The sequence below is a fragment of the Hyperolius riggenbachi genome, chromosome 3, assembly GCF_040937935.1.
Source record: "Hyperolius riggenbachi isolate aHypRig1 chromosome 3, aHypRig1.pri, whole genome shotgun sequence".
Classification (NCBI taxonomy): Eukaryota; Metazoa; Chordata; class Amphibia; order Anura; family Hyperoliidae; genus Hyperolius; species Hyperolius riggenbachi.
Window position 1 is genome coordinate 7,430,357 of NC_090648.1, and position 13,574 is coordinate 7,443,930.

The following is a 13,574-nucleotide window of genomic DNA, read 5'->3' on the forward strand; positions in this document are numbered from 1 at the left end:
TCGACCAACAGATAGATCCCTCTCTGATGGAATCTGATCAGAGAGGGATCGTATGGCTGCCTTTACTGCAAACAGATTGTGAATAGATTTCAGCCTGAAACAGATCACAAAATGTGGAGCTGCCGCTGCCTGCCTCCCCCCCCCCATCATTACCTGTTCCACCGGCGCAACTCCCCTGGTCCACCGCTGTCTTCTTTCCGCGCTGGTCTCCGGTCCATTCCTGCAGCTACTAAACTTCCTGTCCAGGGGAAGTTTAAACAGTAGAGGGCGCTCTACTGTTTAAACTTCCTGCCGGGACAGGAAGTTCTGTGTAGCTGCAGGAACGGTCCAGAGTGGAGAAGAAGACAGCCGGGACCAGGGGAGTCGCGCAGGCGGAGCAGGTAATGTATACCCGCTATATTGCGTCGGTCGTCGGGCATTTGAACGCCGCTATCGACGCACTCCCGACCCGCCCGCGATCTAGAAAAATCTTCCGCACGGACGGATTGACGGGAATCGCCGGGAACGATCGATTTCGGACGGAAATCGATCGTTCTGTCAGCGGTGTACGCAGCGATTTCACAGCCGATTCGATCACTGTGATCGAATTGGCTGTACATCGGCTGGAAAATCCTTAGGTGTATGGGCCCCTTAAGAGGAACATGCAACTAATGCAAATAATCTGAAGGACTTTGACCCAACCTACCTACTAGAGAGAATATGAGGTCCTTGGCCTGCACACAGCTCTGCTGCACATCCTTCCCCTGCAGGGTGCTGCTCTCTCTCCTCTCCAGTTCCTCCATCAGTTTGTTGATCTCCTCGATTCGAGAGCCGGAACAGAAGTCCATATCGGTGAGGGGCCGCGCCGATGACGTCATCCTGGAAACAGAAGATTTTTAACGTAAAGCATCAGAAGAGAAGAAGCCATGAAAGGCGGCCATCTACCATCTACCCACGGATGTTTTGCCTCCACCGGTGTCTACCGTGTTGTGTGGCAAACAGCTCACAGAGGAACTGCAGTGAAAACGGCATAATAATATTGCTTATTGTTTATAATAGTCATTTATAGATTATTTAGTCGGTGTTTGCCCATTGTAAAATCTTTCCTCTCCCTGATTTACATTCAGAAATGTACCACTGGTCTCAGCATCTTTAGTTCTGCCAGGTGATCTGTACGGAATGTTTGTTACCGAGAGTTCCATGCACACAGGGAGAGATCCTGGTTGCGAGGGGTTTCACCAAAATATCAGCCATACAGATTCCCCTGATGATCTATTAGAGAAAAGGCAAAGATGTCCTGTGTTAAAGGGGGTATCAGCAACTGACTGAGAAGAAGTTCAATCCTTGATTAAAGTTCCTCCAAACTGAGGTGAGAGTGATATGGAGGCTGCCATATCTGGCTCTCCTGCTGACCCTCTGCCTCTATTACTATCAGCCATAGCCCCAGAACAAGCATGCAGCACATCAGGTGTTTCTGACATTATTGTCAGATCTGACAAGATTAGCTGCATGCTTGTTTCTGGTGTTATTCAGACACTTCTGCAGCCAAATAGATCAGCAGGACTGCTCCCCTCTAGTTAACCTCCTGCTTTGTAGTATATTTGTAGCCATTAGTGCATGCTGTGATCTGTGGTACCACAGAATGGGATAAATATGTTTTCTGGGTATTTCTTAAAGGTGATCAGATGCTCCATGGTGTCGGAAGGATTGCCAGGATGAGTTATTTCAACTCCGCATCCCTCTCGTGTTTAAGCTTATAAAAGGAACTGTGAGTTGTGCTGTATGAATGTGCCGCTGTGCACCAGGGAGGGCCCATCCTTCTGCTATCACCCCCCCCCCCCCCCCTTCTGCTATCAGCCCTCCCCCCTTCTGCTATCAGGCCCCCCCCCCCCCTCCGCGCGTGCACACACACACACACACACACACACACACACACACACACACACACACACACACACACACACACACACACACACACACACACACACACACACACACACACACACACACACACACACACACACACACACACACACACACACACACACACACACACACACACACACACACACACACACACACACACACACACACTCCACCCCTCTGATCTGGTCCAACTGTTGAGAAAAAAACTATTTTATGGCTACTGGAAGAGACCATAAATAACAGCCATCAGGTTTATGAAGTTGGGCTCTGTGCCTTCCCGCATACAGTTCTGTCCACTCCGAGGAATTTCAATCTGCTGCTCATCTCCCTGAAACCCAGGGGCGTAGCAATAGGGGTTGCAGAGGTTGCGACCGCATCGGGGCCCTTGGGCCAGAGGGGCCCCAAAGGGCCTTCCCTCAACTGCAGTATTAGCTCTCTATTGGTCCTGTGCTCATAATAATCACTTCTATAGATACTTTGAATAGTGGTAATCATTAACTAGCTGTTCTCCATCCCCTTCTTGCACCTCTGACACTGTAGTTGCCATTGGCAGGTTTTGGTGCGCCGTATTAATTGTTATTTATAGAATGCTTGGGGGGGCCCCATTGTAAAACTTGCATCGGGGCCCACAGCTCCTTAGCTACGCCACTGCTGAAACCCTTCTTTTGCTGGAAATAAGGAGACCAACTGTGGCATTCAGAACACCCATCACTGAGGGCCAGTGAGGCTGGATGTTGTGCAGTTCTGCCCCACGTCGACTTTAAGAATCAAAACTTGCCATCAGTGGGGTAGCTACAATTTATGGGGCCCACCAGCAAAACTCTGATGGGCCCCCCAATGGTCACACCCCTTCCCTCGCCTCCCCTTAGTGACCCTTCTAGCCTGGGGGCCCATCTCACAAGGGTCATAAAACAAGTGTGGCCATCCTGATCTTGACACCCATAACAGGTGTAGCCACAAAACACCTGATCTGAAGTATAGTCCCCGGTATCGGAGGAAGGGAAGGTTAGTAGTTGAGGCTCCAATAGTTCTGGGCCCCTCCTTTGATCGCAGGTGCTGCTCCCCTCTAGTTATGCCCCTAGTTGCCATGTACATCACTGTCCAGTGAAGATCTTTTGCCGCCTATGTCAGCCGGCATCTGAATATCTTACTTAGTAAATGCACCTATGGCTGAACATCTCTCCAGGTTCATTCCTGGCAACTAAAGTCCTTGGTGGACATATCAGCCGGCAGCCAGAGACCCAACTAGGTCACCTGGTGATCAGAGAGCTCGACCCGGCATAGCACCTGGTGATCAGAGAGCTCGGCCTGGCATGTCACCTGGTGATCAGAGACCTCGGCCCGGCATGTCACCTGGTGATCAGAGACCTCGGCCTGGCATGTCACCTGGTGATCAGAGAGCTCAGCCTGGCATGTCACCTGGTGATCAGACAGCTCAGCCTGGTATGTCACCTGGTGATCAGAGACCTCGGCCCAGCATGTCACCTGGTGATCAGAGAGCTCGGCCCAGCATGTCACCTGGTGATCAGAGAGCTCGGCCCAGCATGTCACCTGGTGATCAGAGACCTCGGCCCGGCATGTCACCTGGTGATCAGAGAGCTCGGCCCAGCATAGCACCTGGTGATCAGAGACCTCGGCCTGGTATGTCACCTGGTGATCAGAGACCTCGGCCCGGCATGTCACCTGGTGATCAGAGACCTCGGCCCGGCATGTCACCTGGTGATCAGAGACCTCGGCCCGGCATGTCACCTGGTGATCAGAGAGCTCAGCCTGGCATGTCACCTGGTGATCAGAGAGCTCGGCTCGGCATGTCACCTGGTGATCACAGAGCTCAGCCTGGCATGACACCTGGTGATCACAGAGCTCAGCCAGGCATGTCACCTGGAGATCAGAGAGCTTGGCCCGGCATGTCACCTGGTGATCAGAGAGCTCGGCCCGGCATGTCACCTGGTGATCAGAGAGCTCAGCCTGGCATGTCACCTGGTGATCAGAGACCTCGGCCCGGCATGTCACCTGGTGATCAGAGAGCTCAGCCTGGCATGTCACCTGGTGATCAGAGAGCTCGGCTCGGCATGTCACCTGGTGATCACAGAGCTCAGCCTGGCATGACACCTGGTGATCAGAGACCTCGGCCTGGCATGTCACCTGGTGATCAGAGACCTCGGTCCGGCATGTCACCTGGTGATCAGAGAGCTCAGCCTGGCATGTCACCTGGTGATCAGAGAGCTCGGCCCGACATGTCACCTGGTGATCAGAGACCTCGGCCTGGCATTTCACCTGGTGATCAGAGAGCTCAGCCTGGCATGTCACCTGGTGATCAGAGACATCGGCCCAGCATAGCACCTGGTGATCAGAGACCTCGGCCCGGCATGTCACCTGGTGATCAGAGAGCTTGGCCCAGCATGACACCTGGTGATCAGAGAGCTCAGCCTGGCATGTCACCTGGTGATCAGAGAGCTCAGCCCGGCATGTCACCTGGTGATCAGAGACCTCGGCCCGGCATGTCACCTGGTGATCAGAGAGCTCGGCCCCGCATGTCACCTGGTGATCAGAGAGCTCAGCCTGGTATGTCACCTGGTGATCAGAGACCTCGGCCCGGCATGTCACTTGATGATCAGAGAGCTCGGCCCGGCATGTCACCTGGTGATCAGAGACCTTGGCCCGGCATGTCACCTGGTGATCAGAGACCTCGGCCTGGCATGTCACCTGGTGATCAGAGAGCTCGGCCTGGCATGTCACCAGGTGATCAGAGAGCTCAGCCTGGCATGTCACCTGGTGATCAGAGACCTCGGCCCGGCATGTCACCTGGTGATCAGAGACCTCGGCTCGGCATGTTACCTGGTGATCACAGAGCTCAGCCTGGCATGACACCTGGTGATCAGAGAGCTTGGCCCGGAATGTCACCTGGTGATCAGAGAGCTTGGCCCGGAATGTCACCTGGTGATCAGAGACCTCGGCCCGGCATGTCACCTGGTGATCAGAGACCTCGGCCTGGCATGTCACCTGGTGATCAGAGACCTCGGCCCGGCATGTCACCTGGTGATCAGACAGCTCAGCCTGGCATGTCACCTGGTGATCAGAGAGCTCAGCCTGGCATGTCACCTGGTGATCAGAGAGCTCAGCCTGGCATGTCACCTGGTGATCAGAGACCTTGGCCTGGCATGTCACCTGGTGATCAGAGAGCTCAGCCTGGCATGTCACCTGGTGATCAGCGAGCTCCGCCTGCCATGTCACCTGGTGATCAGAGACCTCGGCCCGGCATGTCACCTGGTGATCAGACAGCTCAGCCTGGCATGTCACCTGGTGATCAGAGACCTCGGCCCGGCATGTCACCTGGTGATCAGAGAGCTCGGCCCGGCATGTCACCTGGTGATCAGAGACCTCGGCCCAGCATGTCACCTGGTGATCAGAGAGCTCGGCCCGGCATGTCACCTGGTGATCAGAGAGCTCAGCCTGGTATGTCACCTGGTGATCAGAGACCTTGGCCCGGCATGTCACCTGGTGATCAGAGAGCTCGGCCCGGCATGTCACCTGGTGATCAGAGACCTCGGCCCGGCATGTCACCTGGTGATCAGAGAGCTCGGCCCCGCATGTCACCTGGTGATCAGAGAGCTCGGCCCCGCATGTCACCTGGTGATCAGAGACCTTGGCCCAGCATGTCACCTGGTGATCAGAGACCTCGGCCCGGCATGTCACCTGGTGATCAGAGAGCTCGGCCCCGCATGTCACCTGGTGATCAGAGACCTTGGCCCGGCATGTCACCTGGTGATCAGAGACCTCGGCCCGGCATGTCACCTGGTGATCAGAGAGCTCGGCCCCGCATGTCACCTGGTGATCAGAGAGCTTGGCCCGGAATGTCACCTGGTGATCAGAGACCTCGGCCCGGCATGTCACCTGGTGATCAGAGACCTCGGCCTGGCATGTCACCTGGTGATCAGAGACCTCGGCCCGGCATGTCACCTGGTGATCAGACAGCTCAGCCTGGCATGTCACCTGGTGATCAGAGAGCTCAGCCTGGCATGTCACCTGGTGATCAGAGACCTCGGCCTGGCATGTCACCTGGTGATCAGAGACCTCGGCCTGGCATGTCACCTGGTGATCAGAGAGCTCAGCCTAGCATGTCACCTGGTGATCAGCGAGCTCCGCCTGCCATGTCACCTGGTGATCAGAGACCTCGGCCCGGCATGTCACCTGGTGATCAGACAGCTCAGCCTGGCATGTCACCTGGTGATCAGAGACCTCGGCCCGGCATGTCACCTGGTGATCAGAGAGCTCGGCCCGGCATGTCACCTGGTGATCAGAGACCTCGGCCCAGCATGTCACCTGGTGATCAGAGAGCTCGGCCCGGCATGTCACCTGGTGATCAGAGAGCTCAGCCTGGTATGTCACCTGGTGATCAGAGACCTTGGCCCGGCATGTCACCTGGTGATCAGAGAGCTCGGCCCGGCATGTCACCTGGTGATCAGAGAACTCGGCCCGGCATGTCACCTGGTGATCAGAGAGCTCGGCCCCGCATGTCACCTGGTGATCAGAGAGCTCGGCCCCGCATGTCACCTGGTGATCAGAGACCTCGGCCCGGCATGTCACCTGGTGATCAGAGAGCTCGGCCCCGCATGTCACCTGGTGATCAGAGACCTTGGCCCGGCATGTCACCTGGTGATCAGAGACCTCGGCCCGGCATGTCACCTGGTGATCAGAGAGCTCGGCCCCGCATGTCACCTGGTGATCAGAGAGCTCGGCCCCGCATGTCACCTGGTGATCAGAGAGCTCAGCCCGGCATGTCACCTGGTGATCAGAGACCTCGGCCCGGCATGTCACCTGGTGATCAGAGACCTCGGCCCGGCATGTCACCTGGTGATCAGAGAGCTCGGCCCGGCATGTCACCTGGTTGATCATGTCACCTGGTGTCACAGGAGCCCTAGTGGCTGACCGCACTTAGCCTTCTAAACGGTGCCAGCGCACAGATCGTGCGAACTCTGGTCGCAGTCAATGCGCAGGAACCGTTAAGAATTAGCCGCGGACAACCCAGAAGGGAGCCTGTGAGACACGGGTAATTACAACGTACACACGATTCCACGGTATCTGCCACCACCACTGGTATGGGCCAGTGGACCCGATTTACTGACTGACTAGTCCTGCGAATAAAACGGTTAAACACACGGTATTCTGTCTAGCCAACAACAAACAAACAGTAGCGTATCTTCAGAGACCCGGGATCAGTTCTGTGTGTGCTGATAAGCAGGGTAGCGGACAGTGAATGACTTGAAGGAAGTCTTTTATTCACAGCAATATAAATAATTAATATATACAGACAATTATTAAAATCAACAATTATTAAAACAGTAATAGCCAGTATAAAAAATAAAAGAAGGGAGAAAAATACTTAGTTCCTGGAAAGATGTCCTTTAGTGGGAAAACTTGTAAAGTTCTTGGTTTCAATCAAAGTTCAGAGTTCAGACCAGATGGATGCCAGCATATCCTCAAGCTGGCACCGATGAGTTCAAGATGTTTTCAGGTGGAGGAGGACACTGAGTTTGGCTCCTCTGCCATTCTTATGCCCCTGATTCAGTAGGAGGGAGTGAGGGCGGGGCCACACACCCCCTTAGAACATGAGATGAGCCCTCCCCTTGTCCTGGAGACCAGAAATCATGCCTTAACCATATATGGGCTCTATCTCACAGAACCGTAAAGGTCAGGGCAGATTTACTAATATTTTCAGGTCTGCCTCGATGTACCCAGCAGTCTGATACCAAACATGAGGGGTGGGACCCCTGTGGTATCATTAGGGCACTGTTGAACTGCCTAACGGGCAGTCTTTACCTCAGAAGGTTCTGAAATGTTCTCAGAACCAACGCCAGGCAGGGCCCTACCTGCTCTGTTAGTTTGGAGGGTCTGCCAGCCTGGCAACACAGAAAATATGATACATATAGCAGTTTATGGAATATGAGATACCTCTGGGGATTTATAGCAGGTCATTCCCAGGCAAAGGCTCTTTGAAGTTTGGGGCAGCTAGCTAGGTGTCAGCTCCCCTGCTGGGCGGGAGTCAGAGGGTCTGGCTTTTTCCCAACTAGATTGCTTCTGTCATGGTCGATACCTGATGGATGGGCCATCAGCACAGCTTGAAGCCAGGGACTCTCTGGGCCCAGGCTCATTAGCTTCCTTGGCTCTGAAAAGACTCCTGGTTTGTTAATTAACATCTGAGTGTTACAGCTCTGGCTTAATTAGCAAGTCACAGGGCACAGGCTTCCTGAAAAGAACTCTGCTAACTCACTCTCCGGAAGACAGCAGAGACCTCCCAGGCTGGACTGCCTGGTGTCCACAGACATGAGATTCTGATTTGGCAGCGCAACGACAATCGAGGCAGGAAATCGATTGCGGCTGCGTTTTCTGCGCACTGACGGCTCGTCCGTCACACCTGGTGATCAGAGACCTCGGCCTGGCATGTCACCTGGTGATCAGAGAGCTCGGCCTGGCATGTCACCTGGTGATCAGAGACCTCGGCCCAGCATAGCACCTGGTGATCAGAGACCTCGGCCCGGCATGTCACCTGCTGATCAGAGAGCTCGGCCCGGCATGTCACCTGCTGATCAGAGAGCTCAGCCCGGCATGTCACCTGCTGATCAGAGAGCTCGGCCCGGCATGTCACCTGGTGATCAGAGAGCTCGGCCCGGCATGTCACCTGGTGATCAGAGAGCTAAGCCTGGCTTGTCACCTGGTGATCAGAGACCTCGGCCCGGCATGTCACCTAGTGATCAGAGACCTCGACCCGGCATGTCACCTGGTGATCAGAGACCTCGGCCCGGCATGTCACCTGGTGATCAGACAGCTCAGCCTGGCATGTCACCTGGTGATCAGAGACCTCGGCCCGGCATGTCACCTGGTGATCAGAGACCTCGGCCCGACATGTCACCTGGTGATCAGAGACCTCGGCCCGACATGTCACCTGGTGATCAGAGAGCTCAGCCTGGCATGTCACCTGGTGATCAGAGACCTCGGCCTGGCATGTCACCTGGTGATCAGAGACCTCGGCCCGGCATGTCACCTGGTGATCAGAGAGCTCGGCGCGGCATGTCACCTGGTGATCAGAGACCTCGGCCTGGCATGTCACCTGGTGATCAGAGACCTCGGCCTGGCATGTCACCTGGTGATCAGAGACCTCAGCCCGGCATGTCACCTGGTGATCAGAGACCTCGGCCCGGGCCGGCATGTCACCTGGTGATCAGTGACCTTGGCCTGGCATGTCACCTGGTGATCAGAGACCTCGGCCTGGCATGTCACCTGGTGATCAGAGAGCTCAGCCCGGCATGTCACCTGGTGATCAGAGAGCTCGGCCCGGCATTTCACCTGGTGATCAGAGACCTCGGCCCGGCATAGCACCTGGTGATCAGAGAGCTCGGCCCGGCATGTCACCTGCTGATCAGAGAGCTCAGCCTGGCATGTCACCTGGTGATCAGAGAGCTCAGCCCGGCATGTCACCTGGTGATCAGAGACCTCGGCCCGGCATGTCACCTGGTGATCAGAGACCTTGGCCCAGCATGTCACCTGGTGATCAGAGACCTCGCCCCGGCATGTCACCTGGTGATCAAAGACCTCGGCCCAGCATAGCACCTGGTGATCAGAGAGCTCGGCCCGGCATGTCACCTGCTGATCAGAGAGCTCAGCCTGGCATGTCACCTGGCGATCAGAGAGCTCAGCCTGGCATGTCACCTGGCGATCAGAGACCTCGGCCCGGCATGTCACCTGGTGATCAGAGAGCTCAGCCTGGCATGTCACCTGGTGATCAGAGACCTCGGCCCGGCATGTCACCTGGTGATCAGAGAGCTCGGCCCGGCATAGCACCTGGTGATCAGAGACCTCGGCCCAGCATGTCACCTGGTGATCAGAGACCTTGGCCCAGCATAGCACCTGGTGATCAGAGACCTCAGCCCAGCATGTCACCTGGTGATCAGAGACCTTGGCCCAGCAGGTCACCTGGTGATCAGAGACCTTGGCCCAGCATGTCACCTGGTGATCAGAGACCTCGCCCCGGCATGTCACCTGGTGATCAAAGACCTCGGCCCAGCATAGCACCTGGTGATCAGAGAGCTCGGCCCGGCATGTCACCTGCTGATCAGAGAGCTCAGCCTGGCATGTCACCTGGCGATCAGAGAGCTCAGCCTGGCATGTCACCTGGCGATCAGAGACCTCGGCCCGGCATGTCACCTGGTGATCAGAGAGCTCAGCCTGGCATGTCACCTGGTGATCAGAGACCTCAGCCCGGCATGTCACCTGGTGATCAGAGAGCTCGGCCCGGCATGTCACCTGGTGATCAGAGAGCTCAGCCTGGCATGTCACCTGGTGATCAGAGACCTCGGCCCGGCATGTCACCTAGTGATCAGAGACCTTGCCAGCAGTGATATAGCAATAGGGGAGCAGATATTGCAATTATAAAGGGGCCCTTAAACCTCAATAGTTTCTGGAGAGCCGATTTTGGAGGACTGTAGTGTGTGTGGTTATTATAGACACAGTGCTGAGGGGGGAAGGGCAGTGTATAATTTGCATTTGGGACAATGGCTGTGTAACTACACCACTACTGGCCAGGCATCACATCTAGAGACTAAATATCTCAGGAATATCATCCAGTGACCGAAGGTTTTTCCAGGCCCATCACCTGGTAATTGGAAATATTATCGGATACATCACTGGGCATAAAAGGTCCATAGTGGTCAGACAGAGGCCACTGCTCAGAATGGGGTGTGGACTTCTGCTATTACATGAGGGTAACTCATTAGACTGTTTGGTGAAAATATGCAAAATGAGGTCCGCAGCAAGAAAGACAGTGGCATCGTATTCATAATTCTTCATCACTTCTGACCCCAAACCTACAAATTTCATCTTCTGCTAGAATTTAATAAAGGATTGGCAAAGCTCCTGGATCTGCTGCATTAAATATCTGTAATTATATAGATGACATTTAGAGCAGTTACCTTCTGCTTGGCGTGGTCTTCACACTCAACAAACTGATTTTTTTCAACAGAAATACGATTATTGGGTCATCTCTGTCAGCTGTCAACTCCTCATTAGTATCCACACCTAAAAAAAGAGAAGGACAGAGTGACCTGAAAGCTTGACAAAGATTGGTAAAGAAAAAAAAAATACATATATCCAGGCACATCGCCTCTAGTTAGGACATTATATAAGTTATTAAGGAAAGGGAGGTGCTGAAGGGGGTGTGGCTAGAAAACAGCAAAAAATCTATTAACCCCTCGCACTCACGCATGCAAATGTTCAAACAAATGCATTCACAGATTCACTCATCCAGGCACAACTGTTATCCCTACAGCTAAGTTAAAAGCCAGGGTTTTAGTTCACAGAAGAATGCATTCTTATGCTTAGTCACCTATACTGCGCAGAAGTACCCAGGTAAACATAGGTGTCCTAACTCTAGCCCTGTAACATGCATAGTGCAGACATGCAAACACATTCATTGCATCAAACCTATCAATGGAATAGGAGCACACATCCTGACGTCCTCTCCTGGGACAGATAGTGCATCTTACCAATCGCACAAGGGAGCTAACGTTATGTGTCCATGTGCACCATGCACATACACCAGCACAAGCTGTGTGCATGCTGACAAACACATACAGGGGAAGGAGGGAGTGCACTGGATTAGACCCTAGCCACAGGGGTCAGTAACAAGAACAAAATACATATATCCATGCACATCGCCTCTAGTTAGGACATTAAATAAGTTGTTAAGGAAAGGGAGGTGCTGAAGGGGGTATGGCTAGAAAACAGCAAAAATCTATTAACCCTTCGCACTCTCGCATGCAAATGTTCAAACAAATGCATTCACAGATTCACTCATCCAGACACAACTGTTATCCCTACAGCTAAGTTAAAAGCCAGGGTCTTAGTTCACATTATATAATGTCCTAACTAGAGGCGATGTGCATGGATATATATATTTTTTTTTGTTACTGACCCCTGTGGCTAGGGTTTAATCTAGTGCACTCCCTCCTCCCCTGTATGTGTTTGTCAGCATGCACACAGCTTATGCTGGTGTATGCGCATGGTGCACATGGATACATTACGTTAGCTCCCTTGTGCGATTGGTAAGATGCACTATCTGTCCCAGGAGAGGACGTCAGGATGTGTGCTCCTAATTCATTGATAGGTTTGATTCAATGAATGTGTTTGCATGTCTGCACTATGCATGTTACAGGGCCAGAGTTAGGACACCTATGTTTACCTGGGTACTTCTGCGCAGTATAGGTGACTAAGCATAAGAATGCATTCTTCTGTGAACTAAGACCCCGGCTTTTAACTTAGCTGTAGGGATAACAGTTGTGCCTGGATGAGCAAAGATTGGTAAAAGGGACAGAGTGACTAGGGAAGAGTGAGAAGAGGGCAGAGTGACCTGAGACTGAGGTAAGGTAGAGTTTGGGGAGGGGTGAGAGGAGGGCGGAGTGACCCGAGACTGAACTAAGGCAGAGTTTGGGGAGGGGTGAGACGAGGGCGGAGTGACCTGAGACTGAGGTAAGGTAGAGTTTGAGGAGGGCGCACTGACTGAAAGTTGAGGTAGAGTTTGGGGACTGGTAAGAGAAGGAGAACAAACCTGGTAAATATTAAACTCCTCCCTGCCCTTATTCTTCTGGGGAAGGCAGGGGCAGGGCATGAAGGAAGCGTGTGCCAGGCCACATGCAGGTGGAGGTAGAAGAGGACCCTATGACAACTTTGCTTTGGGACCCGGGGGCTTCATGTTACACCCCTGGATGGGATTGTTGAGATAATTAAGCCTTGTCTGAGAAACGGTGACTCCAAGGATGGTGCAGGGCACCCCCACCTCCTTCCTTCACTGCTGATTGGTGGGGAGGCCTGGTGCATGGTGTACAGGACCCCTGCCACCTCCCTTTACCACTGATTGGTGGGGAGGCCTGGTGCATGGTGTACGGGACTCCTGCCACCTCCCTTTACCACTGATTGGTGGGAAGGTTTTTCACGGACGAACCGTGAAGAGACACAAGCAATCAGTTTTTGGATTGTGATTCACATTTCAAGCCACATTGCATGTGTAGGGGCCAAAGGCCCTGGCTATTCCAGTGAGATAACACAGGTTCTATTCAGGAGGAAACCATGTGGCATCTCTGTTTTGAGAAAAAGCTCATCTTCAGCCAAGTATAAGCTAACTAAGTGTGACTTCTAGCTGAAAAGAATTTTCCTTTAGCAGACCACTAGCAGCCAAGTGTTGACTCTGCCAGCAACAGGACCAGATGGCCCCCTTTTATGGCAGAGGAAGCCTGAGCACAGCTCCAACCAAGCAGGAGTCAGGAGACCAGACAGAAAGGCACCACTGTGGCCATATCTAAAATAACTGTATTGTATGATTTTAGCCTTTTTAAGAATGATGGGTATGAAAGTTATATCGTCTGATTGCTAGTAACTTGGCGGTCATTTTCATCCCTCTTGTATAGGGTTGCGGTAAGCCACCACCCCATTATTCCACTTCTCAGTAACAAAATATCCTACAATATTCATGTCTTCTATGAATGTAATCCATATTCTTTGGGGATTGTGAATTTGCTATTATTATTTGTGTGTGATGAATGTGGTCTGATATAGGGAAATGGAACATATTTTGAACTTAAGACTCCAGCCAAAAATAAACTAACGCCCAAACCCCAGCC

General features: G+C 53.1%; 2 protein-coding genes across 2 annotated transcripts in view; one reads left to right on the plus strand and one right to left on the minus strand.

The window, feature by feature from the left end:
* LOC137560840 (nucleotidyltransferase MB21D2-like) overlaps positions 1 to 13,574 on the minus strand; it is a 38,039-nt gene that overhangs the window by 2,940 nt on the left and 21,525 nt on the right. Inside the window, exons 2-3 of the mRNA XM_068271975.1 lie at positions 10,872 to 10,977; positions 686 to 858 (exon numbers count right to left, since the gene is read on the minus strand). Of these exons, the coding sequence (XP_068128076.1) occupies positions 686 to 857 (172 nt within the window). The 5' untranslated portion in view covers position 858; positions 10,872 to 10,977. The remainder of the gene's footprint in view (positions 1 to 685; positions 859 to 10,871; positions 10,978 to 13,574) is intronic.
* Positions 9,309 to 10,301, plus strand: LOC137561055 (basic proline-rich protein-like). Its single transcript, XM_068272280.1, has one exon. The coding sequence runs from the start codon at positions 9,309 to 9,311 to the stop codon at positions 10,299 to 10,301; it is 993 nt and encodes a 330-aa protein (XP_068128381.1).